The 24586-nt window shown below is 41.8% G+C and overlaps 4 protein-coding genes across 4 annotated transcripts; all 4 read left to right on the top strand.

Moving 5' to 3' along the window:
- The first annotated feature begins 1218 nt into the window (after nucleotides 1-1218).
- Nucleotides 1219-5911, top strand: rgra (retinal G protein coupled receptor a). The gene is made up of 7 exons (XM_028423670.1): nucleotides 1219-1495; nucleotides 1788-1944; nucleotides 2237-2358; nucleotides 2783-2936; nucleotides 3020-3137; nucleotides 4136-4249; nucleotides 4787-5911. Exons 1-7 carry the CDS (start codon nucleotides 1417-1419, stop codon nucleotides 4928-4930), a joined length of 888 nt encoding a protein of 295 aa, XP_028279471.1. The 5' UTR covers nucleotides 1219-1416; the 3' UTR covers nucleotides 4931-5911.
- A 6739-nt stretch (nucleotides 5912-12650) lies between these two features.
- On the top strand, nucleotides 12651-15080 carry slc18a3a (solute carrier family 18 member 3a). The gene has a single exon (XM_028423604.1). The coding sequence runs from the start codon at nucleotides 13127-13129 to the stop codon at nucleotides 14675-14677; it is 1551 nt and encodes a 516-aa protein (XP_028279405.1). The 5' UTR covers nucleotides 12651-13126; the 3' UTR covers nucleotides 14678-15080.
- A 736-nt stretch (nucleotides 15081-15816) lies between these two features.
- Nucleotides 15817-21619, top strand: chata (choline O-acetyltransferase a). The gene is made up of 15 exons (XM_028423592.1): nucleotides 15817-15981; nucleotides 16232-16348; nucleotides 16633-16824; nucleotides 16999-17117; nucleotides 17594-17647; nucleotides 17731-17911; nucleotides 18379-18556; nucleotides 18628-18797; nucleotides 19080-19180; nucleotides 19265-19393; nucleotides 19469-19591; nucleotides 20405-20546; nucleotides 20653-20715; nucleotides 20796-20933; nucleotides 21081-21619. Exons 2-15 carry the CDS (start codon nucleotides 16301-16303, stop codon nucleotides 21513-21515), a joined length of 2073 nt encoding a protein of 690 aa, XP_028279393.1. The 5' UTR covers nucleotides 15817-15981; nucleotides 16232-16300; the 3' UTR covers nucleotides 21516-21619.
- A 1629-nt stretch (nucleotides 21620-23248) lies between these two features.
- On the top strand, nucleotides 23249-23694 carry c15h10orf53 (chromosome 15 C10orf53 homolog). Its single transcript, XM_028424139.1, has 3 exons — nucleotides 23249-23342; nucleotides 23425-23544; nucleotides 23630-23694. The coding sequence occupies exons 1-3, from the start codon at nucleotides 23249-23251 to the stop codon at nucleotides 23692-23694; spliced, it is 279 nt and encodes a 92-aa protein (XP_028279940.1).
- The last annotated feature ends 892 nt before the right edge of the window (nucleotides 23695-24586 follow it).

Raw genomic sequence — 24586 nt, 5'->3', positions numbered from 1 at the left:
AAACCTGAAAAGATACACAGACACAATATTGTGCCACATTCCATATTGCTTGACAAGTTAATCTCATTTACTGAGGCCAATAAAGCTCACCTTTTTTATATGAACCAGAATGCTGGACTTTTTTTGAGGAGGAATGTCATTGTTAGTGTGCAAGAAGTCGAATATATAGGGACCAACATGATGAGCCATGTTTACAGTGCAGTGTTTGCTGCAGTGCACAACAAGTTATCAAGGACTTCATACATTAACAGAACTTATAACAGAACCCATAGCTACTGAAATAAAAACACAATTTTACCATTTGTTTTCAGAAATAGGTCGAGAATCCTACAATACTGAAATTGACTTCATGTTCTTACTTACACATTTTCACTTTTACATTTTTAACCATCTCTGATCTTATAATCCTCAGACTGAGAATTAAGACAATGTCAGGCTTGTTTCCAGCCCTGTGGCACAAAAAGCTGCTGCTGAAACATGCCAAATCAACTGAAGGCTTAGGAGGACGGCAATATCTTAATGCCAGTTATAAATAGGTTCACATGCTATTGTAAACATTGTAGTAAACCTCAGACTGAACCGAGCCTCGGCTGACCTATGCTGTGTCTGCAGTTTCAAAAAGTGCAATTTTGTTTTGTCCTCTTATCATTTCCGACAGATGCAGAGTTGGTTTAATCTCTCTGAGGTCAGACTGTGTCAGGAGTTTGTGATTCTAGGCAGGAAACAAAAAAATGACACGAAAGCTGAGGTGCAGCTTTACATGCATAAATCAGTGAAGAAGAGTCCTGTGTGACAATTAATACAATTACTATGCATATGTGCATAAAGTGAAATACATTATATCTATAACCGAGTGCAGCCTATTGGGTAAAATCATCGATGGGCTATAGTAAACACCCATCCTCACTGTAGCCTCTGGATGTGACCTGTAGGTGGCAAAAACACGGGGAATCTTCCTCTGTCATGATTTGTTCCTCTTCATCTTATTAAACGTGTCTCTCTTTGGGGTGTGCGCACCTGTTGTAGCGTCCTTAAAGCCACGCACAGAGCCTGTGTGCGCTGTCCAACACGTCGTCTCTCTGTTTGACACCAGCTGAGGCTGCATCCTCACCGGACACCACCACAACAAAGGCTTGTTGTTGTGTAACAATTTGAAGGCTTCATTGTTGCGGTGGACAAATGCGCATTAAGGGTTACGGTTTGTGTGGTTATGTTCATTAAGACATTCCTGCGCGGATTAGAGCGCCAGAAAAGAGAGGGGCTTTACATAATAAAGCGCATACTTTCCCCGTGAAATGCCCCTTTAAAAACGGGCTCTCTACAGTCACACTGAGGCACGTCGTAAAGGAACGGACAGCGAGGAGTGAAAAGTCTGTGACAGAGCTCTGCACTTTGTTTTGTCAAATCGGCTTCAGGATGGTGTCGTCGTACCCGTTACCAGAGGGCTTCTCCGATTTCGATGTGTTTTCCCTGGGATCTTGTCTGCTGGTGGAGGGTGAGTGTTCTGGGTTGGAATTCGGCCAGATACGAGGGCTGTGCCTGCTGTGTGCAGCATTAACCTATGACAGGACCTGGTCAAGCTTCGTTAGGAGATGAGCTGTTGTTGCTTTTCTATTTGAAGTCGCAGATTTTTAACATTTACGCATGGCACAGGAATAAACGCGATATATTTGTTGACATATGAGGGCTGCGACAAAAAGCAAGCACCGCTGCCTGTGCGCACTGACTCCAAACCGCCTCCACTCCAGATTGTAACAATTTTTTTTATTATTTGTGTCCCACTAAAGGTCTGCTGGGCTTCTTTCTAAACGGATTGACAATCGTATCTTTCCTCAAAGTGAGAGAGCTGAGGACTCCCAGCAATTTCCTAGTGTTCAGTTTAGCCATGGCTGATATTGGCATCTCCATGAATGCCACGATCGCTGCTTTCTCCAGCTTTCTGAGGTGAGTGATGTAACTGGCCCCTTTCATAACTATATTAAAACAAATGAGAAAAACAATGGCAATGACAAATGTGGCCTTCTGAACAATCCTTACCGAGATGTGTAATCAATGATAATTAAGGTCAATAGTGCGCAAAAGCAGAGGGAATCATGCTATTTTCAACCCATTGGATGAAATAACAGTTTTTACTTTAAACATGTGTATTGATCCAGCTCTCCATGCTGCTTTAATGGTCTCACTTTGAATGTTTGTATGCATGTTATACTCATGATTAAACATCACCTGCCTTCAGGTACTGGCCTTATGGCTCCGATGGATGCCAGACTCACGGTTTCCAGGGATTTTTGACAGCACTTGCCAGCATCCACTTCTTAGCCGCCATCGCCTGGGACAGATATCACCAGTACTGCACCAGTAAGTGGACACCTGAGAGGGAAGAGAAAACAAACAAAAACAGTAACAAAACCAGATGCTTTACACGTTTCCTCCCGCTCACCACACCTGACCATGAAGCACTGGCTCAGACACATGACCTCAGGCAGCCAGCTGAACAACAAGTGGTCTGTTGTCTTTACATTTATGAGCGCTCTGGTCATTCTGGTAGTAAATAGTTCTTTTAAGGAGAGTTAAAACTGCTACCCATGAGGTACCCATGAGGTGTTAATAAAAACCCTTCTTCTCCAGCACTGAGAAATAAAAGTCTATTTTTAGGCAATCTTTACAGCAGGGTATGACGGGGAGGAAACGACCTGCTGGTCATAAATCATTAAGACAGCTAGTTACCAGCTGTCTGAACATTACTGAGGGTGTGTGAAATAGTCCTGATGAATCTCCTCAGGAACAAAGCTGCAGTGGAGCAGTGCCATCTGCCTGGTTGCATTTGTCTGGCTCTTCACTGCCTTCTGGTCCGCCATGCCCCTCATTGGTTGGGGAGAATACGACTACGAACCCCTCAGGACCTGCTGCACACTGGACATCACCAAGGGAGACAGGTACAGCACACACACAATGAATACACATCACATCCCTCTGCAGGAGCACATTTTTATAGCCTTCTGTGCGTGCTTCTCCATAGAAACTACGTGTCCTACTTGATCCCAATGAGCATCTTCAACATGGGTATCCAGGTGTTCGTTGTCATGTCGTCCTACCAGTCCATTTCACAAAAGTTCAAGAAGACCGGAAACCCCAGGGTGAGTAGAGATGTGTCCAATAATATGATGGGTCTGCCTACAGAAGATGTATGCATGTAAACACAAACACATATTTCAGATACAGTCATTTACATATTTGCACACATCCAACTCAGTTTATCTAAAAACCAAATATGCTGCAGGAACATTATTCTGAAGAGGCTGACAGCAGCACACAGTCCACATACAGTAAGAGACTTTTCTTGCTTTCAAGTCACCCACCGGAAGGAATCAGAGGGATTCTTCTCTCACATGGCCTTTATTCAGAGCAACAAAACAGACAGTGAATGAGGAGCGTGCACTCTGTGTCATATGTAGGTCAATGCCACTGGGGGAAGACAGGATGCTTTAGTAAATTCAAGGGACGAGAACAATGTATATCTGTGATTGTCCAGTGGAGTAGTAGACTTGGCGGAATCGCGTGTTGCATAAGACTATTACTTCCAGTCATCTAGGTCAGATGGAGTGAAGAAGCTTCCCACCAGAACAATGCAATTATATAATAATCCAAAAGCATCTCATTTTTGTTGAAAAACAGAGATCCCATAAACATTTCCATGGCCTGGATAACATTCCTGGCTTTAGGAGGTTAATATAATTTCCTTCACATTTGTTTTAATTCAAAAAGCTACATTAAAAGTTTCAATGAACAAGTGGTATAAAAAAACAAATATGAGAGGAAGAAAATGGTGTAAATATGTGTTATGATGTTGACTGTTGCTTCTTGTATCGGCCTCAGAATAACTCTGACCTTTGCATTACAGAAGGCTGCCCCTCACTGTTCCTAGCTTAGCATTAAGGACTTTAGCACAGATACTCTCTTTCTCTCAGACATTATTCCAGGCATGTGACCTGCCACTGTGTAGAAAACCTCATGACACAAAGCATATTTGTCTGCTTCACTCTTCCGGTCGATGCCTAATCGGTCCGTCTTCTGATCCTATTTTTTTCCTCCCCAGCTCTCATTCCTTCACATATTTATGCTTTCTCCTCTGTAGTTCAACCCCAGCACTCCTCTTAAGGCTATGCTGGGCTGTTGGGGACCATACGGCATCTTGGCCTACTATGCTGCTGTGGAGAATGCCAACCTGGTCTCACCAAAGCTCAGAATGGTGAGAATACTTATACTGCATATTTTCACACAGATCCACTCCAATATGACTTTATCACATTTTGTAATACAGCTCATGTAAGCCGTTTGTTTGTAGATATGGTACATACAGGTAAAGGCTCGGGTTGTAAGATTTCTGTGTTTTTATTGTGTGTTGATCATGTGTGAATGGGTTGTACTGCAGCTTTTAAAAAAATAAGACCTTTCCTAACTTTTTAGGTTGTTTATAAAAGCTTATGTGAAGGTCCTGTTACACTAATACACCAGCATAATCCATGATACAAATTTCTAGGAACAAAAGTGTGGAATTACCCAACAATAAATTATATAACGGCACAAATGTGTAACACTAATGCATGGAAGACAAGTGGTTTGCTAGCTGTAATACTGTCCAACAACAGTAGAATCAAATCGGTGCTCAGGCAGTTTGCTCACTCTACATCACCATTCTCTAACAGAAGTATCAGATATTTCTCCAAAGACATGCACCATCTGACCAATTTAAACAAAGTACTGACATCCACATTATCTCTTCCAGATCGCTCCAATCCTGGCAAAGACATCTCCCACTATTAACCCCTTCCTGTACGCTTTGGGGAATGAAAACTACAGAGGAGGCATCTGGCAGTTCGTAACCGGGGAAAAGATTGATGTGCCTCAAATTGAGAATAAGTCCAAATAAACTGAGCATGCAATAGTCACACACACACTTACTGTCCTGGTGGTTTCTCACAGGTACCTCTGTGTTTGTGTCTGTGAGTGTTTGTGCATGACTGTGTTGTGTATTGAACAGTGGTAGCCATTTCCCCCTGTGCAGTAGACATCTGTCCTCAAGTTGCTCTTTAAATGTTTCTGTAGAATTCGGATATTAAAGGAGAATATTGTGTAATAACTTGTAGTGATCAAAGGGGCCAGTGAGAGCAGGTCCACTCTACCATATAGAAAAACTTTGGACTTGGCTACTTCTGTAACATGTGATTTCTTTGCTTTATCAATTTTAATGTAATTTATTTATTAAATAGAGGGTGACTTTCATTTTAAGTTCAACTTAAGAATTGCTGACTGCAAACGGATGTCTTTCATGTTGGTCAAATATCCTATTCACTTATAATTCCCTTTAAAAAAAAAGTCTGAACACTGTGAAGCTTAAACCAAAATATTTGAAGCGTGACACAGTTAAGCAATCAGCATGTCTGCAGCTGAGAGACCAGCACCTGGGCCCTGTCAATCTTTTTTTAAAAAAAATCTTACTTTGATTCTTTGTTTCCTCAGACATAGACCCAAATAATGAGGAAACAGCCTCTGAATAAATTAATGTAGCTAAAAAAATGGACAATCAGGACGACACTCTTCATTGATCACTGCTGCCAGTGAAAGTGTGCACATGCCACTGATCTCATCATGCTCTGCGAGGGGTGTGAGTGATCCATGTATCCAGGGTACCGCTGCATTAATCCTCTAAACAAGAGGACCATTCTTCAGCACACAGCCCCCACCAGAACTTAGAGATTAGTCGGTGGCTGTAGATTAACTGAACATGCTTCTCGCCTCCAGACTCGTGTTTCATATGAAGATGGGAGTCCATAAAACATAATTAAACTAAGAGCGCAGGTTTATTTCTTGTGTTGAATATTTTGATGATGCTTTTAAATGCCTTCTATTACTGAGCCTTTACCTATTAAACTTTTTCATATCATTATTAATATGTTGTCCAAACCTTAATAATTTCTTCAGAATGTATTGTCTAACCACAGTGTTAAACAATAAACAATAAACTGGTTATTATATAATCACTATTCTTGCAGTAGGTTTCAAAAACCAGTCCACCCTTTTAGATTGAATGCATAATTTACAATAAAGGAATACTCTCAAGACACACGACAGATTTATTTCTAGTTTTCATGTCAGCTGGCCCACACACACCCTGACTCTTCTTATGTAGTCCTTTGAAATTGTTCCTATTTTACAGAAAGCTAAAAAGACATTTGATACTAGAAGCCCGGATGATGATGATCGTTTCTTTACAATGTAAGTAGATATATAGTAGGCTTTGTGTAGTGATAGGTGCCAATGAATTCCTGTAAACACTGTTTAGAAGTGGATTTTGTGTCAAGCCCATTTGATGTATGTAATTTGCAGAAAGTAATAGAAATGTAGATACCCAGAGGTTTTGAAGTATTTGTGTGAAGTCTAATCTAATGCCTCTTCCCAGGCGGATTTAATGCAGCATCATTTTGGTTGGTACAGGCCATGAAAAGACAAAAGTTGAGTACTATGCAGGTATCTCGTGACAGATTGTTATTGTAAATTCCTTTGGCAAATGATAATTGTGTAGTGAAAACCTAGTGGTGTGTAACCAGCTGTGAAAGCAGTATGTTTTTATTATACTGTGGTATTACAGCACAACTGTAGTTCAGCGCTGGTTGTGTGTCAGTGCAATTACAGCAAAGTGTGTCTTCTACTAGCATGATGAAGACAACACTCAGAGGATGTAACATACAGTAGAAACCCCCAGTTGGAGGGTTTCTAAGCAGATTAATTGATGACAGTCTGTCACAGCAGAGCTGGTTGTTGCATAATAATGTGATAATGTTGAGTGATCAGTCAGGAAAATGTGTAGATTAGGCTCTTCAGATATGGAATTACATTATTATTTTTTCCACAAGAGCTGCACAGATTATTTTCCTTAAAATCAATGCCAAAGTTGCACCAGAACCTTGATGAGGTTTTTATTAGATTCCCTACACACTGATGAACATATGGAGTCGTCATCTGGTGGGAAGCATTACTTTGACCCCACTTCCTAAACCGCCACAGACCTTTAACATGAACGGACTGTTGAAGCTCGTCTAGCACCATTTTTAAAATCTTTTTTCTATCACTGTTCTAAGGATCAATACAGAAGTGAATCACTGACTCAGCAAATCAGATGTAATATTAAACATTAGGGAAATAAAAACATGTAACATAATTGTGCTGGATTACTTCAGATCTTAATGTCTGGCTGGAAAGCACAGTTAGCTTTTCCCCCCTCTCTATCAGCTTCCCCTCTCCTACAATCAAACATATTCAGGTACTTAGAGTTCACTGAGGATTATGTCTGGTCAACCAATGAATTTTCCATATGGGCTTTTGGAGAGGATTACACAAGTGCAGGAGAGCAGGAAAATCACAGAGAGTGGTCAAGAAAGAAACATGAATCAGCAGTGAGGGAGAGGAAAACAAATGCAAGGGATGATGGTTGTGAGACAGCCCCCCACCCCCCAATCCCAATCAACATAAAGCTGCACATCATGTGATCCACATAGATCGCATTGTGTGGCTTCCTCAGTCTTGTGAAGCTCAGATAAGAAAAGGAACTTACTGCTGATGAGCTGCTAGAGGAGGAGGCTGGTTTCTATTAGAGACAGAAAAAAGGAAACAGAATAAATGTAATGTATCAATCAGATTCACTATCAGAGCAACACTAGATTATACAGTGCATCTGAAACTGTCAATCATGCCAACAATAACCTCAGACAGACAACAGAAATGAAATCGATGTTCATGCTACAGTTTTACCGAGGTCAGACACACGCAGCAACAGATACTGCTGCCATCTTAGAGTCGTTTTTCCTCTTGGTGCATACTTTTGTCTTATCACTGTCGCTTTGACTTGATTGAATGAGGCAGCGATAACAACACCTCATGACTGACCTCAAGCCAGCCAGGCGAGAAAACAAGGTGAAATGTCTGCTGCCTCAGGTCGACCACACTGTCAGATGTGAAGCCGATTATATAACCCTGACATCATAAGACTACACACACACACGCTCTTGTTGAGGAACCACAGGACAATCAATGGTAATGCTAAAAACGGCTGCTCTTCCAATCAATTCAACCATACCGTTTGTATGCAGCATGATTTACATGACACCAGCTGATATATAGCAACACTGTAAGTCTCTTTAAACCATAAGATAACAATAACCACCTAACACGCTGCATATTAGAAAAACATATTTGTTTTGAAGAAACAGTATTTTTACAGGATTACTGCCTCAGTGTAATCTGGATTAAAGTGGAGCTGTGCGTCACTGCCCTTTAGAAATCACTGTTTTAAATCATTAAACCTCACACACTTTGACCAATAAGGGGTGGACACTTTCACACTATTCACACCCTGACTTACATCAACACACATGCTCACATCTCCTGATGAGAAGTGAACTCTCTGCTGTCACGAGCACAATGTTAAAATCATTTTAGGCTTCATAAATGTTCTGCGGGTGCTGCTTTGATTCCACGTGAACACCTGGAATAGGTCCACTCACTCTCTCCTTTAGTCTTACCCAAGTGCATCAGAATTCTTTGCAGTAGCCTGATGGTGCCAAACAGTGTCAGACATGTTCAAATCCACCATGTTCAAGTCCTCCTTCCTGTTTGATAGAATGTTGTCCTGCTGTCCTCTAAGTTTCAGCCACACACATAAATCTTAATTTTCTGCGATAGCTGTCTTAAAGTTCAGTGTAGGTGACCCAAATATTGTGATACTTTTACTGGCAACCCACCAGCATGACTCACTTTGTATCCCAGACAACTGGACTTTCTTTGGAGTGACAGGGTCTCAATCATGGTTACAGATTGCTGGTGAAATCTCTTAGGCTCTGCATCAAAATGGCAGATTGTCTGATTTCCTGTAGTGCAGGCCCAGTGACCAGCTGTCTCCTGTGTGAGGACAGGGGTGAGGTCAGCCTTCTAGGACAGAGGTCATGCTCCGGGCTCTCTATCCGCCATATTTGTATTCAACAGTCCACCTCTCAATACACTGTAGGAAGGATCACCCTGTGTGAACCACACTTGCATGTGCTTAGTACTGTGTGACTTTTCTCCAAGCCAGTCCCTGTACTCTATATTAATTATGCAGTTCTCTTCTTCATTGACATTATGTAAGGCCACAGATAGCATGAGCAGCAGACATGCTTTGATTAAATGAATGGATTTCACACATAGGGATGATGCTGCTTTTAATCCTCTCAGCTTCATGGATTATGCTACCAATCAACTTTTCTTGTTTTTCAGATGCTGTACCAGCTAAAGGATGTTTATTTCATTTTTTATTGCTCTCCATTTCCATCTGTGCACAAAACACACTTACATTAACAAATCTATTATTCCACTCACATGGTGTTAGCCACGTAGTCAGACCTAGCTGCAGTCCTGAGTAAGTGAGGCTCACCGCTGGTTCCCTTCAGGCGCCCTTCATTATTCAGCAGCTGATTGGCAGCAGTTGGCCTGTGGTTGTTCATTTCAATGATTCATCTTTTAATAATTTCTTCTTTCAAACCCTGAAATTTCTCAGGCAAGCATCAGACTATCAATTATTATTTCTCAACCTGCTTCAACAGCTGGAATGCAAACAGTCTGAACTCTGATAGAATAAAATTTGTTTTTGTTGGATGTCGGTTCCACTAAAATAGCAGGCAACTTAGTTATGGAGCCTTTTTATATTACATGTGACTGTAGTTACAATTTTAAGAGAAGATAGTTTTGCTAATTTTCTGAGCAAGCCTTACAAACAAAACAAACATAGAATTTGTTACATGTATGATGTGTAATATATTTTTGTCCTATTTGTCCTGTCTTCCTTCTTCCTGCCTCCTGCATTTTCTATTATAGAAAATCCCTTTCCCTATCAATAAGCATGTTTATTTTGCACTGTCAGTGTTTGCTTACATTTTACTGATGTGAAACAGGAATGGATGTCTGTTATCGGTAGTTAAATATGTGGATATTGTGGGATTTTTGCCTATTTAGACAGGATTTCAGCGCAGCTCCCACCACTGCAGGCTCCACAAAGAATTCAACCCCTTCAAACTCTGATAGCCTTTCTAAATGACCAGGCAACTTGTGCAACCAGTCCACTCACACTCACAAATGATGCATTTACACAATCCAGTCTATTAAAAACCCTATGCTGTAACTGTTCAGCTGCTACAGGGTTATATTTGACGTTGATACTGTGTGCTTTAGGTTGCAGTGGATTGGGATTTTGTACAGCTGCTAGAAATTAATACTTTGGCAACCGCTCAAGATTACGTGGTGATCTTGAATCTCCTGAGCTAGTTTCAAATCAGATCAGAGCAGAATCGGCAGACACAAATGTTGATCCTCTAACACAGCCAATGCAGTTATGAGGATGCTGCTGCTGGCTCCGCCTTCAAAAAAAAGGACAGAGAATTAAAACTGAAGGGTGAAGAAATGTGTGTACACTGGCTGTGTGTGTTTATCTGTAACTTTTCCTGTGTCACAGGCTCTGCACATACTGGTGTGTGTGTGTGTTTGTGAGAGAGAGAGAGAGAGAGAGAGCGAGAGAGAGAGAGAGAGAGAGAGAAGCTCAGCAGTCTCTTGGGTGAACCAGAAGCCAGCACCGGGTTCCGGCCTACATGACTCTGCTTAAGCTTCCCAGCTACAGTATGTTCACGGAGGGAAATAAATGTGATTATCAAAGCTGTTCTCTCAATAATGTGATGTAACATTGAGTCTAAAAATATAACAGAAACATTTTGAGCTCCCCTTTGGTCAGATTCCTAACATTTATTAGCTGGATTTAACCTTCTACGTCAAATAAAGCTCTGGGGATCAACGACAGTCTGCATTTCTCTGATTTGTTTCACACACTGGAAATGAGCAGTGTGTTTGAAGCTGAAGTCAGAGTATTAAACTATTGAACCACTTCAGAATATTTGTCTTCGCTATTATGTCTGTTATTCTGAGAAGTAAAAAAAAACCCACAGAATTACATTTATTATGCGTGCTGTCTTAGTATACAATTTCATTTAGACATAACCATTTTTCACATTTTCTTAAAATGCATGTTTACGCATTTTAAAGGTTTGTTTTGTTGTTTAAACTTGGCCTTCGCATGTTGCTGTATCAGAGCTGATAAATGAAGTTTGTAGTATACATGCAGTAATGGCTACATCACATATGTGATGCAGCTGTTACTGTGAAAAGGTAACCATGGTCTATTCTCTGGAAATATATTGGGACATGAGGACACCTACTGGTTGAGCATTGACACATGATGCACAAACAGCAAATCCCCCCAAAGACAATTGTTAGACATGTCTATCAAACTGAGATGTCAACACTCAAATCTCTACTTAAAAATCTCAAAAATATTCATATTCATTCATTCGCTGCATGCTCACATACAACACGAACTCAGAAATACCAGTTAAATCCTGCCATCTAACATTAAACCCACAGATTCTTATCATTCTGTGTTCAGACCCATAAGGGATCAAGTAGAGCTCAGCTCTCAGGTTCCTTCACCAACTCCTGCTTCCTCCACTAGATGTCAGTGCTGCTCTGTCTCATGTTTCTGATCTACCTTCCATCTACAAACCGGAGCTCCTAAAACAAAAGGACCAAAACAAAAAGAAGAAAATACTTCTTATGGAAGTTAAATCAAACTTACTAATTTCTGATTTAACTTCAGTTTGTTTTAAAAGTCACATTTTTTCATGTTTTAAGAGACACCACTGTGAATTTCTTTAAAGAGGCTGATATCTAATATCCTTTAAAAATGACTGACTACAACACATACTTGTGACAGCTGCTGTAGCCGGTCTGTACCGGTAGATGGCAGTGTCCAGCAGAGTTTAAAACCCAGGCTCATCTATGGTCTGCAGGTTTTAAGCGAAGTGTTTTCTTTAGAAACACTCGTGAAATCAAGCTGTATTTGCATAGAACAATTTATCTCTAGGAGATTCAACATGCGTTACAAAACAATACAGCAAATAAAAGGACATCAACAGAGACAGATTCGTTCCTTAAAAACAAGATTAAACAATAGGTATAAAAAAAACAACAGAAAGGTTTAATAAACCATTGTGGAAAAAGAAAACTTTTTAAAACTTGGACCTAAATCTTGCAGGTCGTTCTTGGCTCTTGGGTGTTTCAAAATTGAGGTTGGAGCCAGGGTCAGTGCTGCTGAAAGCTTTTCTGTTAGGGGATGAAACTACAGCAGAAGTAAATTATTACTTCTCTATCTGTTCAATGACGGTTTCAGGGAGTGAGCCTCTGAAGGTGGGACACACATTCCACAGAAAAAAAGAAAGTGCAATAAGAGCTTTATCGATTTAGGTATTTTACTTAGCTCAGTCAAATAAAACTAAAAATCTAATGTTGATTTCAAAATGAGGAGGTTAATTAAAGATAAACTGAAACAAACATCTTCTCTGCTTTGAAGCAAGTGACTGGACAGCAGTGTGCACTCGGGATTTTGTGTTTAATTAGCATAAAAGATCTGGTGGAAAGCAGCAGGACCGTGCGTCACAGCCATCGCCGATGATGGGAGGGGGGAAGGGGGGATACCTATGGGAGTAAGCAAACTGCAGTATGCATTCCCTCCACGGCCGACAAAAAGCAGTCCGGCTGCTGTGAAATGATGACTTAGCTCGCAGCGATACAGGTGACTGGAGACAGCTGGGAGCGTGTGGGAGCCAGAGGGGTGCAGCAGACGGACCTTCAGCGAGAGCGCGGGTGGACGCCGGTGGCACTGCGAGCGGTGGGTGATTCCCTCTAGCCTGTGATCGCTGTCCAGGACAAGCACGTCACCTGAATGACGGGATATGAGACAATGAAGCAACGAGGGACGGCGGGGATAAAACGAGTCCAAGTCACGAGAGCGGAAAAGCGCGTACGATGACGGACAGCGCAGGGGAGAGGTAAAGCAGAGGAAAGTTCTAGTCTAGTTATTCAGGGCTCCCACGGTGCTGGATAAGAAAATAAAACCCAGATGTGCCAAGCGTGCGTAATTCTATAGACAAACTGGGGGAAGTGGAAGTTTATTTTTCTTAAGACAACACTTGAGCCAGAGAGGGAGGAAGTCATGGAGCAGCCAGAGGGACAAGCCCCTAACATGGCACAGTCTGCCGCCTCCAAATTGTCCCAGATAGGCGAAAGAACTAAACAACTGGGCAACGCAATCCAAGACCCAGAGCGGCAGAAACGGATTATTCTAGTAATAGTCTGTATTGCACTTTTTTTAGACAATATGCTTTACATGGTAATTGTGCCAATTATACCCGACTACCTTGAAGGGCTACAGAAAGCAGCGGATCATGCCCAGGCAGCTGCAGTGCACACCAACTCCACCAACAGCACCACCCACAAAGTAGAGAAGGGCAACTTCGACCTACAGATAGGCGTTCTTTTTGCCTCCAAGGCCATCCTGCAGCTGCTGGTGAACCCGCTAAGCGGTACTTTTATAGACAGGGTCGGCTATGATATCCCACTCTTCATCGGACTCAATGTCATGTTTCTTTCCACTCTTATATTTGCCTTCGCTGACAACTACGCCACTCTGTTCCTGGCGCGCAGCATGCAGGGCCTCGGCTCTGCGTTCGCGGACACTTCAGGGATCGCTATGATCGCAGACAAGTACTCAGAGGAGAAAGAGAGGAGCAAAGCGCTGGGTATTGCCTTGGCTTTCATTTCTTTTGGGAGTCTGGTGGCGCCCCCCTTTGGAGGGGTCCTCTATGAGTTCGCAGGGAAGCGGGTGCCCTTCCTGATCTTGGCCTGCATCTGCCTCACTGATGGCATTCTGTGCCTATGTGTGCTCAAGCCCTTCTCCAACAAGGAGAGGGAAAACATGCCGGTGGGCACCCCCATTTATAAACTGATGCTGGATCCTTACATAGCTGTAGTGGCTGGTGCTCTGACCATTTGTAACATCCCTCTCGCTTTCCTCGAGCCAACTATTGCCAACTGGATGGAGGAAAACATGCACTCCAGCCAGTGGGAGATCGGTATGACATGGTTCCCTGCATTCTTCCCTCATGTCCTGGGTGTGTATCTTACTGTCAAACTTGCAGCCAAGTACCCTCACCTGCAGTGGTTTTACGGGGCTATAGGTATGGTGTTTATAGGCGCCAGCTCCTGCACGGTCCCGGCCTGTAAAAACTTTGGACAGCTCATGATCCCGCTGTGCGGCATCTGCTTTGGCATCGCCTTCGTGGACACGGCACTTCTGCCCACACTGGGGTTCCTGGTGGATGTGCGGCACGTGTCAGTGTATGGCAGCGTGTACGCCATAGCAGACATCTCCTACTGCGTGGCGTATGCCCTGGGGCCCGTGGTGGCTGGACAGATAGTGCACGACCTGGGCTTTGTCCAGCTCAACTTGGGCATGGGGCTGGCCAATGTGCTTTACGCACCGGCGCTCCTTCTGCTGAAGAACGTGACGCAGATGAAGCCTTCTTTCTCCGAGAGAAATATGCTCCTGGAGGACGGCCCGACGGGACTGTACGACACCATCAAGATGGAGCAGAGAGAGAAAAAGAGGAAGGGGTTGTGCACAACGATTGATGAGAATGGCATTGAGACTTTTGCTCAACGGTCGTACTCAGAGGAGGAATCCTCAGGAGGAGAGTACGCGTAAAAAACCCTCTAAAACTGTGTGTAAAACTATCAAAGTGCCCATGTCGAGTTGTGTGTATCCTGTCCGATTGAAATCAATTGCATAACATGATTAGGACTGTGTAACGACATCAATTATTCACGGCTTCTGGTGATAATTCCTCTGGGTTTTGTCAAATCAAAGTTGCTTCACAGCTTTTGCAGTAGAAAGACGCGCGCTGGCGTTTTTTAAACTTTAAAGTGAGTTTTGTGGAACATATGCTGAAATAAATGTCTATTCATTAACAGTATTTATCAGACTTCTAACGTATTCAGGGATCGTGTGTAAATGTATAATAACGAATCGTTTGCGTCTTTCAGCGTGATCTGTGTTTATTTTGCTGCTGAACTCAATATGCAACATATGTGACGGGGCAGTTTTAGAAAAGGTGGAAATCTGTGTGTTGTTGTTTGTTTCGTTTGTTTTTGGATGATGTATTTTTGGAATGCATAGCCTTGTATGATCTGCGACTGTACATACATGTATATTCATGTACATAAATAAATCAATATTATGTGAAAGCGATGGTTTATTGAAATCATTTCTTTGGGTCATAAATGTTATTATTTATTGCGGCTTATGGTATTTTGTTTTGTTTTATCCACAAAAAAAGTATAATAAAAATATATTTTTCACATTAATGAACCCATCTAATATAAACTAATTAAGAGCTTAACGCGTGACGTTTTGAGATCTTTAAGGGTAATAAAAAAAAGGAAATGCTCCAATTAAATGAGAGCAAAAAAAACAATCATTTAATATAAGATCCTGTGCTGTCATAAGGATTGTCTTCGCAAATCTTTGCAAATATTAATAACCATCCAACGCCTATATTATCCGTCAGGTAAAAGAAATCTATGAACCCATCTAACAAAAACTCTCAGACACAGAAGAAGACAAATCCGTGTTCTGTAAAACTGGGTCCTAATTGTTCTGCTGCTCAAGCATGTGTATCAGCGTCAGGCGCGCTCAGCCCGGCGTCTATATAATAAGGTGGGGTTGTACATGTGAAGTGCCAAATAAACTTCTCGGCGAATAGCAGGACTTCTGGGAGGAGCCTCACTTGGAGGCTGAGGTACCCTTCTCAGCATCTCTCTTGAGCCAGCTAAGGGAGTTGTGCTCGTGCCACGCAGGGGGGAGAGAAAGATGCGTAAAATGATAAAAGATCCAAGAAGCCAAATCTTAAAGGAATTCGGCCAGAAATGGATTCAAGGGAAGATGGACCAACCTGAACGACTTGTTTGAGAACCAGGACGAGAGGACAGTTTCCCCCTTCTGCCATCTGAGTAAGACATTTTATTTTTATCGCTCTTTTTTCTTTTTCTTATTTTTTTTACTTATGAGAGCATGTTCAAATTTATGATGAGAATGGAAAAAGAATGCTACAGATTAAAACCTCACAAGGTGCGCATGCAATCTTTTTAATAGTTTTAATCCAATTCACCATTTCCACTTAAATTTTAGAAAGTATCAACGACTGATTTCATTTCATATACGTACGTACATATATTCTTATTCTCATTCTTATTATTACAGTATTATCTGTGGACACAGGCGCTGTGCCACATCAACCTGCCTGGCTGACTGTCCCTCTGCGCCGCCAACATGCCAGTCCTGGACCGAGAGCCCTCCAAAGATTTAGGGGGCGAAGATGTAAATATCTTCTGAATTATATCTGAATTATTATGCATTTTTGTTATCATGGTATCTTTTTTATTTATAACTGCATGAGAGAAGTCAGTTTTTACATATTTTAGTCAGACCAATGAAATCCATGTAAGTGATTAAATTATGAGAATGAAGCGAAACATTTAGTTGTTCTTATGTTAAAAGCGCAAGTTTGATCAGATGTTTATAATATTGTTGATTTTAGTGTTGATACATAATGCCTGCATATAGGGAGACTTGGATGTTAAAAGTTTTTCCTCACTGTTCAGGATCTCCCAAAGCTGCCGCTCCCCAGCCTCACAGACACTATGGAAATGTACCTGAAGTGTATGAAGCACCTGCTCACAGAGGAACAATTCAACAAGACGCAAAATATAGTGAAGCAGTTTGGAGCCCCTGGAGGAGTGGGGGAGCTACTACAGAGCAAACTCGAGGAGAGGAGAGAGAGAAAAGCAAACTGGGTATTTAAACACTAATCAAAGGAATTAAAGTGACTTAATTCATGTTAGTTCAGTTTAACATTAGGCAGACATGCATATTTGTCTGTTTATTAACTGAGATTCAAAAAGTCTTTTTACAAACATTAAAGTACAGACTGTAACAGTGATCTCTATCTCTTCCTATGGATGTCACAGGTGTACAACTACTGGCTGAATGACATGTACCTGAACAACAGACTGGCCCTACCTGTCAATTCCAGTCCAGCGATGGTCTTCCCTCTCCAGAACTTCAGGGCCCCCATTGACTGGTTAAGGTGTGAGACACTGCACACACAGAGACAGATGAATGACATGTTACAGAGTGAAAGAATAAGACAGGACAGATGAACACCCTGGAAGGGATCCTTCATCCCACAACATTTGTCAACACTCATCTTCAACAACAGACACCACAACAATAAGCAGTAAAAATCTTCAGGCTGCATGGAAATTTGAGAGGTGATTGTTCATCTTTGCTTGATTATTGCAACTTGAACACTTCCTTGCTGACGGATAGGGTCATTACCCAGAAAGACCTCGAGGGCTCAGAGGCCAGGCCGGGTTACTAGAGGCGAGGGTAATGGACGGTGAGAGGTTTGGTAAAATGGTATTGATCTGAAGTGGCTCCTTAACCAGATGATTTACATAAAGCACTTATGTTGTTAAGTGAGACAAAGCCACACACTAAATCAAACACCAAGTACAATGTGGGTGTCTTGTGAGCACTAACCAGAGTTATGTTCTCCTGTAGGTTTGCTGCACACTTGATTTCAGGAGTTTTGGAGTACAAGACCCTTGTTGATGCGTAAGTTAATTCAAACACAATCACATCTTCACCTGGTCCATGTGCAATCAAAAGGCATAACAAAGCTGTGTCTGTTTGTGTAGTCGAGCTCTGCCTGTGGACTATGCCCGAGGCCAGCTGGCTGGAACCCCTCTCTGTATGGAGCAGTACTATCGCCTTTTCACTTCCTACCGCCTGCCGGGACCTGAGAGAGACACACTCGTGGCCCAGGAGAGCAGCGTGATGCCAGAACCTGAACACATCATTGTGGCTTTTAAAAACCAGGTCAGAAAAACAAATCTTAACTAACCAGCCTGATTCCATTACCCCCTTCACTCAGGGCTTCTACCACACTACACTTTATCTGTAGCTGATATAGGTTGTCAGTTGACATGTGAGCTCATAGTGCTTATATTTCCAATCTGCAAATACAAATCTGACACATTATCTGAAATATTGGTGAAAAATTAACAGTTATTTTTTTATATTCACAGCCTCTAAAAAACATAAGCAATTTCAGATCTCACCACCTCGAATAAAAATGCAGTGTCAAAGATTAAAAACTAATTTTGACCTGAAGTGATAGTTCTTTAAACACAATGCTTCCACTGCAACTGTCTGACTGGCCAAGAAACAAAAAGACAATCATGCAAGCTTTAAAGTTTAGATAATAAAAATGACAACTTTGTTTTTTTTTTTAGATCAGATTCTTCCCTGAAAACTGTTTGTGTCCAATCTGAACTTTTGTCCAGTTCTTTGTGCTGGATGTGGTCATCAACTTCCGTAAACTAAATGAGCGAGACCTGCTGACTCAGCTGGAGAAGATTGTCAAGATGGCCGACAGCGAGGAAGAGCAGCACCCACCTATAGGTCTACTCACGTCAGATGGACGGACAGAGTGGGCTGCATCTCGCAGTGTACTAATGAGAGGTGCATATTTTTTTAAACAGAACTCTCTTTAAGTCAGGATTTTCTACCAGACTAACCGTCTTTTCCTGTAGAGTCCACCAACAGGGACTCCCTGGACATGATTGAGCGGTGTCTGTGTCTGGTCTGTCTGGACGACCCCAGTGGTCCTGAGCTGAGTGACACAACTCGTGCCATGTTGATGCTGCACGGAGGTGGAGTGGCCAAGAACGGAGGCAACCGCTGGTATGACAAGCCTATGCAGGTCAGTGAGCGCAGGAAATAACACAGTGTGCTGTTCAATAGTAGCTATTGACTAATAATAGATTCATCATAGATAATTGTCAGATAATGTTGTTCTAGGGAACTAACTGACTGAATAAATTCATGTTCATCCCTCACAGTGGGTGTTATAAGACAATCCCATGTCAGATTAAAAACATTTAAATGAAGCTAATTAATGTACATGCATTACTTTGTGTAACTAGAGATTAACTGGATCTTAACTAATCTAAGAATGCGCTTCAAAACCATGTTTCTGTGTCAGTTCGTCATAGGAGCAGATGGCTGCTGTGGAGTTGTGTGTGAACACTCACCCTTTGAAGGGATTGTCCTTGTACAGTGTACAGAATATCTCCTCAAATACATGTGAGAGCAACACAGATTCTGGAAATATTTACTAGTGTATACACATTTGCTAAATTCAACTCTATTTCCTGCATTTGATACCAGGATCGGCAGTCCATCAAAGCTGGTCAGAGCTGCGAGTGTGAGTGAGCTGCCTGCACCGCGCAGACTTCGCTGGAAATGCACTCCTGAGATTCACAAACTCCTCAGCTCGTCTGCCGACAAACTGCAGAGGTCTTTACAGTACTTTTTTGTACAATCAAAGAAGAAATGCTTTCTGCTCATGCAAAATTGTGCTCTTCGGTTTAGGTTGGTGAGAAATCTGGACATGAATGTGCATAAGTTCTACAATTATGGAAAAGAGTTCATCAAGAAGCAGAAAATGAGCCCAGATGCCTACATCCAGGTCGCTCTTCAGTTAGCCTACTACAGGTAAGAAAGACACGAGTATTACAGGACAGACTCAACAAGTTTGTTTCTGGTAATTTAAAATTGCATGTCAAAGCTGAAGACAAACAAAGCAGACAATATCCTCTCCCTCAGTCGCAAGGACTTATCACCCAAGGAGATCCATGAGGACATTGTAGCAACACTCAGGGCGTCCATAGTCAAGAGGTGCTGCTGAATTCAAGTGTGGCAGAGAGACGCTGGAAGATGACCATTGTGCTTGAAAGCCGCCCACAGAGACCATAGACAAGATCCATGACAGATGAACAGTACATTGCCACAGAGCTCAGTATCTCCCACAGGAGCAGAGGCAGTTTTCTGAGACATTTCTCGATGGGTTTCTAACCGTGGATCAGGCTTCACCATATTCAACAGGAGACGAACCAAAACCTACTCTAAGTCTCCAGCTCCCAAGAAAGACAAAGCAGTGAGGCAAGGGAACGGTCTGTTCTATGGGATGCAAAGGGAATGCTTTTCTCTTGAGTGTAGGAAGCTGACAAAAATGACATTGCTGCAGCTCAGAGTGGGATGGCTGCCACCTGTGTGTACTTAAATTCCTACAACAATATTCACCTTATGTGGCACCTCAAACTGCTCCCACCTTCCCAACATGACTCGGTGACTGGCATTATGACAGCGACGATGGTACCGGATCCATATGAAACACGACTCCTTAATGATTTGTGTACATATAGGACCACATAGTGCTGAGAAACAAATGTGCAATGATTTTTAAATTTGACTGCTTTTACCCGGACTATGAGATACCAGGCTGTGTGTCTTTGTGCATTACTGCAGGTGTCATGGTAGACCAGTGGCGACCTATGAGAGTGCTTCTATACGTCGTTTCAAGGAAGGCCGAGTAGATAACATTCGCTCAGCCACACCTGAGGCCCTGGCATTTGTCAAAGCGATGACTGATGGGAAAAACAGCACAAGTGTAAGATGTTTACTGGACATAAAGTCCTGCTTTTAAACAATTAGTCTGAACACTGAAACGATCGATTGAGTTGATCACCTCATATTGTCTGTTTTTACATCCGCAGGACATGGAGAAGATGGAGTTGTTACGGGGTGCTACAGCTGCACAGACAAAGTTTACAATTCTGGTAAACAATCTCTTTTTTTTAAGATTATGGTGTTTTTTTATATTAAATAAAAATACAATAACAAACTTGATGTTTCTCAGGCTATTACAGGGATGGCAATAGACAATCACTTACTAGGACTACGTGAGATTGCACAGGAAATGAAGATGGAGAAGCCAGAAATATTCAAAGATGAGGCCTATCTCATTAGTAACCAATTCATTCTGTCTACAAGTCAGGTATGTTTAACTCTGTCAGCCCAATGGTTTTTATAACTTAAGAAACATTGATATTAGACCCTTGAAATTACTGTACTGGTACATCATCACATCATCAAACTGAATGATCTACACTAGTTAAACTGTCAGCATTTACTCTTCCCTCAGGTCCCTACTACAGTTGAGATGTTCTGCTGCTATGGTCCTGTGGTTCCAAACGGATACGGCGCTTGCTACAACCCTCAGTCAGACCACATTATCTTCTCTGTGTCCAGTTTCCGTGAGAGCCCTCAGACATGTTCAGCGGACTTTGTGAAATGCTTGGTGCAGGGACTGCTGGACATGAGGGACCTCTGCAACTCTAAAACCAACAACGGCTCAGCTTCGACTGAGCAGAGACAGGGGGAGATGCTGGAGACACACACGCAAACGGAAACAAACTGGCAGAACAAAACACCTCAGAGTCCATCTGACTTGATCAAGAATCAGCACACCGTTCCCCAGGTTCTGGTGAAGACGCCGGAGCAGACTACAGTGGAGGCCCAGACACAGACTGCCTCACAGGTAGAGGCTCAGGCGTGGAAGAATGGCAGTAAATCATAGTGGTGATTTTAAATGTGTGGTTTTGTGTTGCTATAATGTCAGTCATTAGATATACTATATAAATGTGATACAAATTTACTGTTGTGGTGTATAACATATGAAGTCCTGACAACAATGAACTATTATTAGAGAATATTTATGGTTTTAAATAATATATTTTTGGTTGAGAAGAATTAGAGCCAGATCTCTACTGTTGATAGTTATATTATAAACACAGAAAATGAAAAGATAAATACATATATATAGTATATATCTAGGCTATATAGAGATTGTATTGTTGGACAGCCAGTGCAAAAGCTTAGATTACCCTCTAGATGAATTCAGATTTCCACATCTTCATTACTTTGTCTATGACATCTGTCTATCAGACTGTCATTTATGATAAATGGTGACCGTTGTCCGATTGTGACGCAACTGCAGACCGCATGCTGCCATCTAATGCTTGTGCAGTCTTCTATGCAAATGTCTGTTTGTTTATGTGGAGTTATTGCAGCACCCGCTCTAAAAGTATCCTTTTATAAAATCCTTAACCAGAGTGTTCTGTACTGTTCTCCATATACTGGGACTCACACTGTGCTTGTGTACATAATAAATAAAATGTAATTGTGTAAGATTTTAAAAGGATACTTTTCAGTCAAACAATGTATGTGTGTAAAAAAACTGTGTTTGTACAGGGTAAAATATAAGTATTAAGTTATTTATTTTTTTATGATATGATCTAATGTTACAGGGACTATGTTTAAAAAAAATCACTTACCAGAAGTGATCTCTGACTGTGTGACTGTGTGGTGGTATTTATATTGTGGATGATTAAAAGATATGTGCCAAAATCAAATTAAGGTCACCTGGTGTTCTCTCAGTCAGCTTCATGAGGTTGTCACCTGGTTTTCCAACAGTCTTGAAGGAGTTCTTAGGGTTGTTGAGCGCTTGTTGGCTGCTTTGCCTTCACTCTGCAGTCTAACTCATACCAAACCATCTCAATTGGCTTAAGTCATGTAAATGTGGAGGGCAGATCACCTGACACAGCACGCTACCACTCTCCTTCTTGGTCCAACAGTTCTTAGCCTGGAAGAGTGTTTATGGTCATTGGTTCCACTAAGCACAATCAGATGTGATGGCATGTTGCTGCAGAATGTCTGTGGTAGCCATACGGATTACATAAATACACGAAGCACCCCTACATCATCACATCTGACCACCACTTCTGTTACTGGAAGGAACCAAAAATCTCACATTTAGAGTTAGTAGACCAAAGAACAGGTTTCTATTGGTCTAAAGTTGACTCAAGTTGGCCCAAGCAGTTCTCTTCTTGTTGTTCTTTCTCTTCAGTTTCTTTTTTTGCAGCAATTTAACCATAAACCATGACTTCTGAACAGCTGATGTTGAGATGTGTCTGCTTCTGGGCTCTGATCTGAGGTGCTGTTAATTTGCAGATTCTGAGGCTGGTGACTAACTTCTTTTCTATAAAATAGGAAGGCGCTTCCAAATGTTGGGAGAGACATCATGTTTGTTTCTGTAGTTTAACCCTTAAATAATGTTTAAACTTTAAAATACACTACAAATATCTTATACACTACAAATAAATAAATAAATAAATAAATAAATAAATAATATATAAACTCTACCTCCATCCTCAGCCTTTAAAATTTTCACCCATTTGTGATGTCAGAATGTGACGCAGTGTGTGACAGTCACCCAAGTGACCATTGTTCAATGTGCACAACAAACCAACAATGCCAGCCAATGCGCGGGTGACACTTTGCTACGGACCGTATGAATCCAGCGGAGTGGTGCAGCACAGGACCTTCCGCCTGCAGGGCCTCCAAGGTACGTTACGTCCCCAGTCAGATCGCTGTTTGTCCGGCTTCAAATGTCAGTCTGTCATCTTTACCGTCCAACATGTCCCCAGCTGCTCTAAGAGCGCGCGGCCACCGCTGCGTCCTGGAGGAAACGCACGAGTGGAACATGGTGGAGCTGGTGGTCAGCGGGGAGGTCGTGTTCAGCTGTGAAATAAAGGAGCTGGAGTTTGGTGAGTTCAAGTATAGCGGAGCTGCGTGTTACCTCATGGTGATGCCAGTCAGTCAAGTCAGGTAACCTGGTGTTTGTCCTCAAAGGTGGAGATGGAAAACTGGATCCTGTCTGCAAAGAGGCTGTTGCTGCTGTGGAGAACGCTTACTGAAGACATCAGAGCAGGAAACAAATAATAAAAAAAAACCTGTTTGCAGCATGAATATAGAACGAATGAAAGCTGAATGTTTTGTACATATTTTATTTTTAATAGTTTATTTAATGATCCGTTAATAGGATGGAATAAAAGTATGTGAAAACTGTTAATACATACCCTCACTCATTATAAAATTTACATTACATGTGACGCTCCAACACAGCTTAGAGGATATTTCCCCTCATATTGCATATTTATTTATTTTTTGTGCAAATCTATCAAGTTGTGCATAAGTTTCATTGGATTTGTGGCTGTATTTTCCATTTTAATAAACTACTATACATAAACCCTTTGAATATGTAAAATTATGTTTGTGCACTTATGGTTAAACCTCCCAGCTGCAAGTGGAGGCTGAGTTACAACACAGCCAAATAGGAATCATCATTTCATGGAGCTTTTCTAAACACAGTGGTAACTAATAACAAGTCTCTTACATACCTGGAGATTTTACAGTGACAACCAAGCATCAGTAATGCTCTCAGAGCATCTAGGGCTGTGCTGTGTTTGTGTGTCTCTCTCTTGTGTGTGTGTGTGTGTGTGTGTGTGTGTGTGTGTGTGTGTGTGTCCCTTAGTTTCCAAGGAGGAAGTTGAGCCTTATGTCCTAAGCAGAGAATGTAGCTGCAAGTCTCTGTGCCAGCTGGCTCATGTCGTCTGGTGAAGTGAGGTGTGACAATAAATATACTCTCCTTCACTAACAGCTAAGGTAGCCCAGGCAAACACAGGCACTAAACCTACTGATGTGGTAAATTTTAAAACTGTTTCATACCTGTGATATGTGATTCATATTCATTGTTTTTTTTCTTTGTGCGTCTGATAGCATCTAATCTAAAGCTATCACTGATTGTCA

Source organism: Parambassis ranga, chromosome 15, assembly GCF_900634625.1.
Source record: "Parambassis ranga chromosome 15, fParRan2.1, whole genome shotgun sequence".
Lineage (NCBI taxonomy): Eukaryota > Metazoa > Chordata > Actinopteri > Ambassidae > Parambassis > Parambassis ranga.
Note: the sequence above shows the minus strand (reverse complement) of the source record. Positions and strands in the feature narration are given on the sequence as shown.

Coding starts and splice junctions, on each gene's coding strand:
- rgra (XM_028423670.1), top strand. CDS start 1,417: ATGGTGTCGTCGTACCCGTTACCAGAGGGCTTCTCCGATTTCGATGTG. Junction 2,359..2,782: donor ATATCACCAGTACTGCACCA/GTAAGTGGACAC, acceptor GAATCTCCTCAG/GAACAAAGCTGCAGTGGAGC. Junction 4,250..4,786: donor TCTCACCAAAGCTCAGAATG/GTGAGAATACTT, acceptor TATCTCTTCCAG/ATCGCTCCAATCCTGGCAAA.
- slc18a3a (XM_028423604.1), top strand. CDS start 13,127: ATGGAGCAGCCAGAGGGACAAGCCCCTAACATGGCACAGTCTGCCGCC.
- chata (XM_028423592.1), top strand. CDS start 16,301: ATGCCAGTCCTGGACCGAGAGCCCTCCAAAGATTTAGGGGGCGAAGAT. Junction 18,798..19,079: donor GGTATGACAAGCCTATGCAG/GTCAGTGAGCGC, acceptor TTTCTGTGTCAG/TTCGTCATAGGAGCAGATGG. Junction 19,592..20,404: donor CTTCAGTTAGCCTACTACAG/GTAAGAAAGACA, acceptor GCATTACTGCAG/GTGTCATGGTAGACCAGTGG.
- c15h10orf53 (XM_028424139.1), top strand. CDS start 23,249: ATGCCAGCCAATGCGCGGGTGACACTTTGCTACGGACCGTATGAATCC. Junction 23,343..23,424: donor CCGCCTGCAGGGCCTCCAAG/GTACGTTACGTC, acceptor ACATGTCCCCAG/CTGCTCTAAGAGCGCGCGGC. Junction 23,545..23,629: donor AATAAAGGAGCTGGAGTTTG/GTGAGTTCAAGT, acceptor TTGTCCTCAAAG/GTGGAGATGGAAAACTGGAT.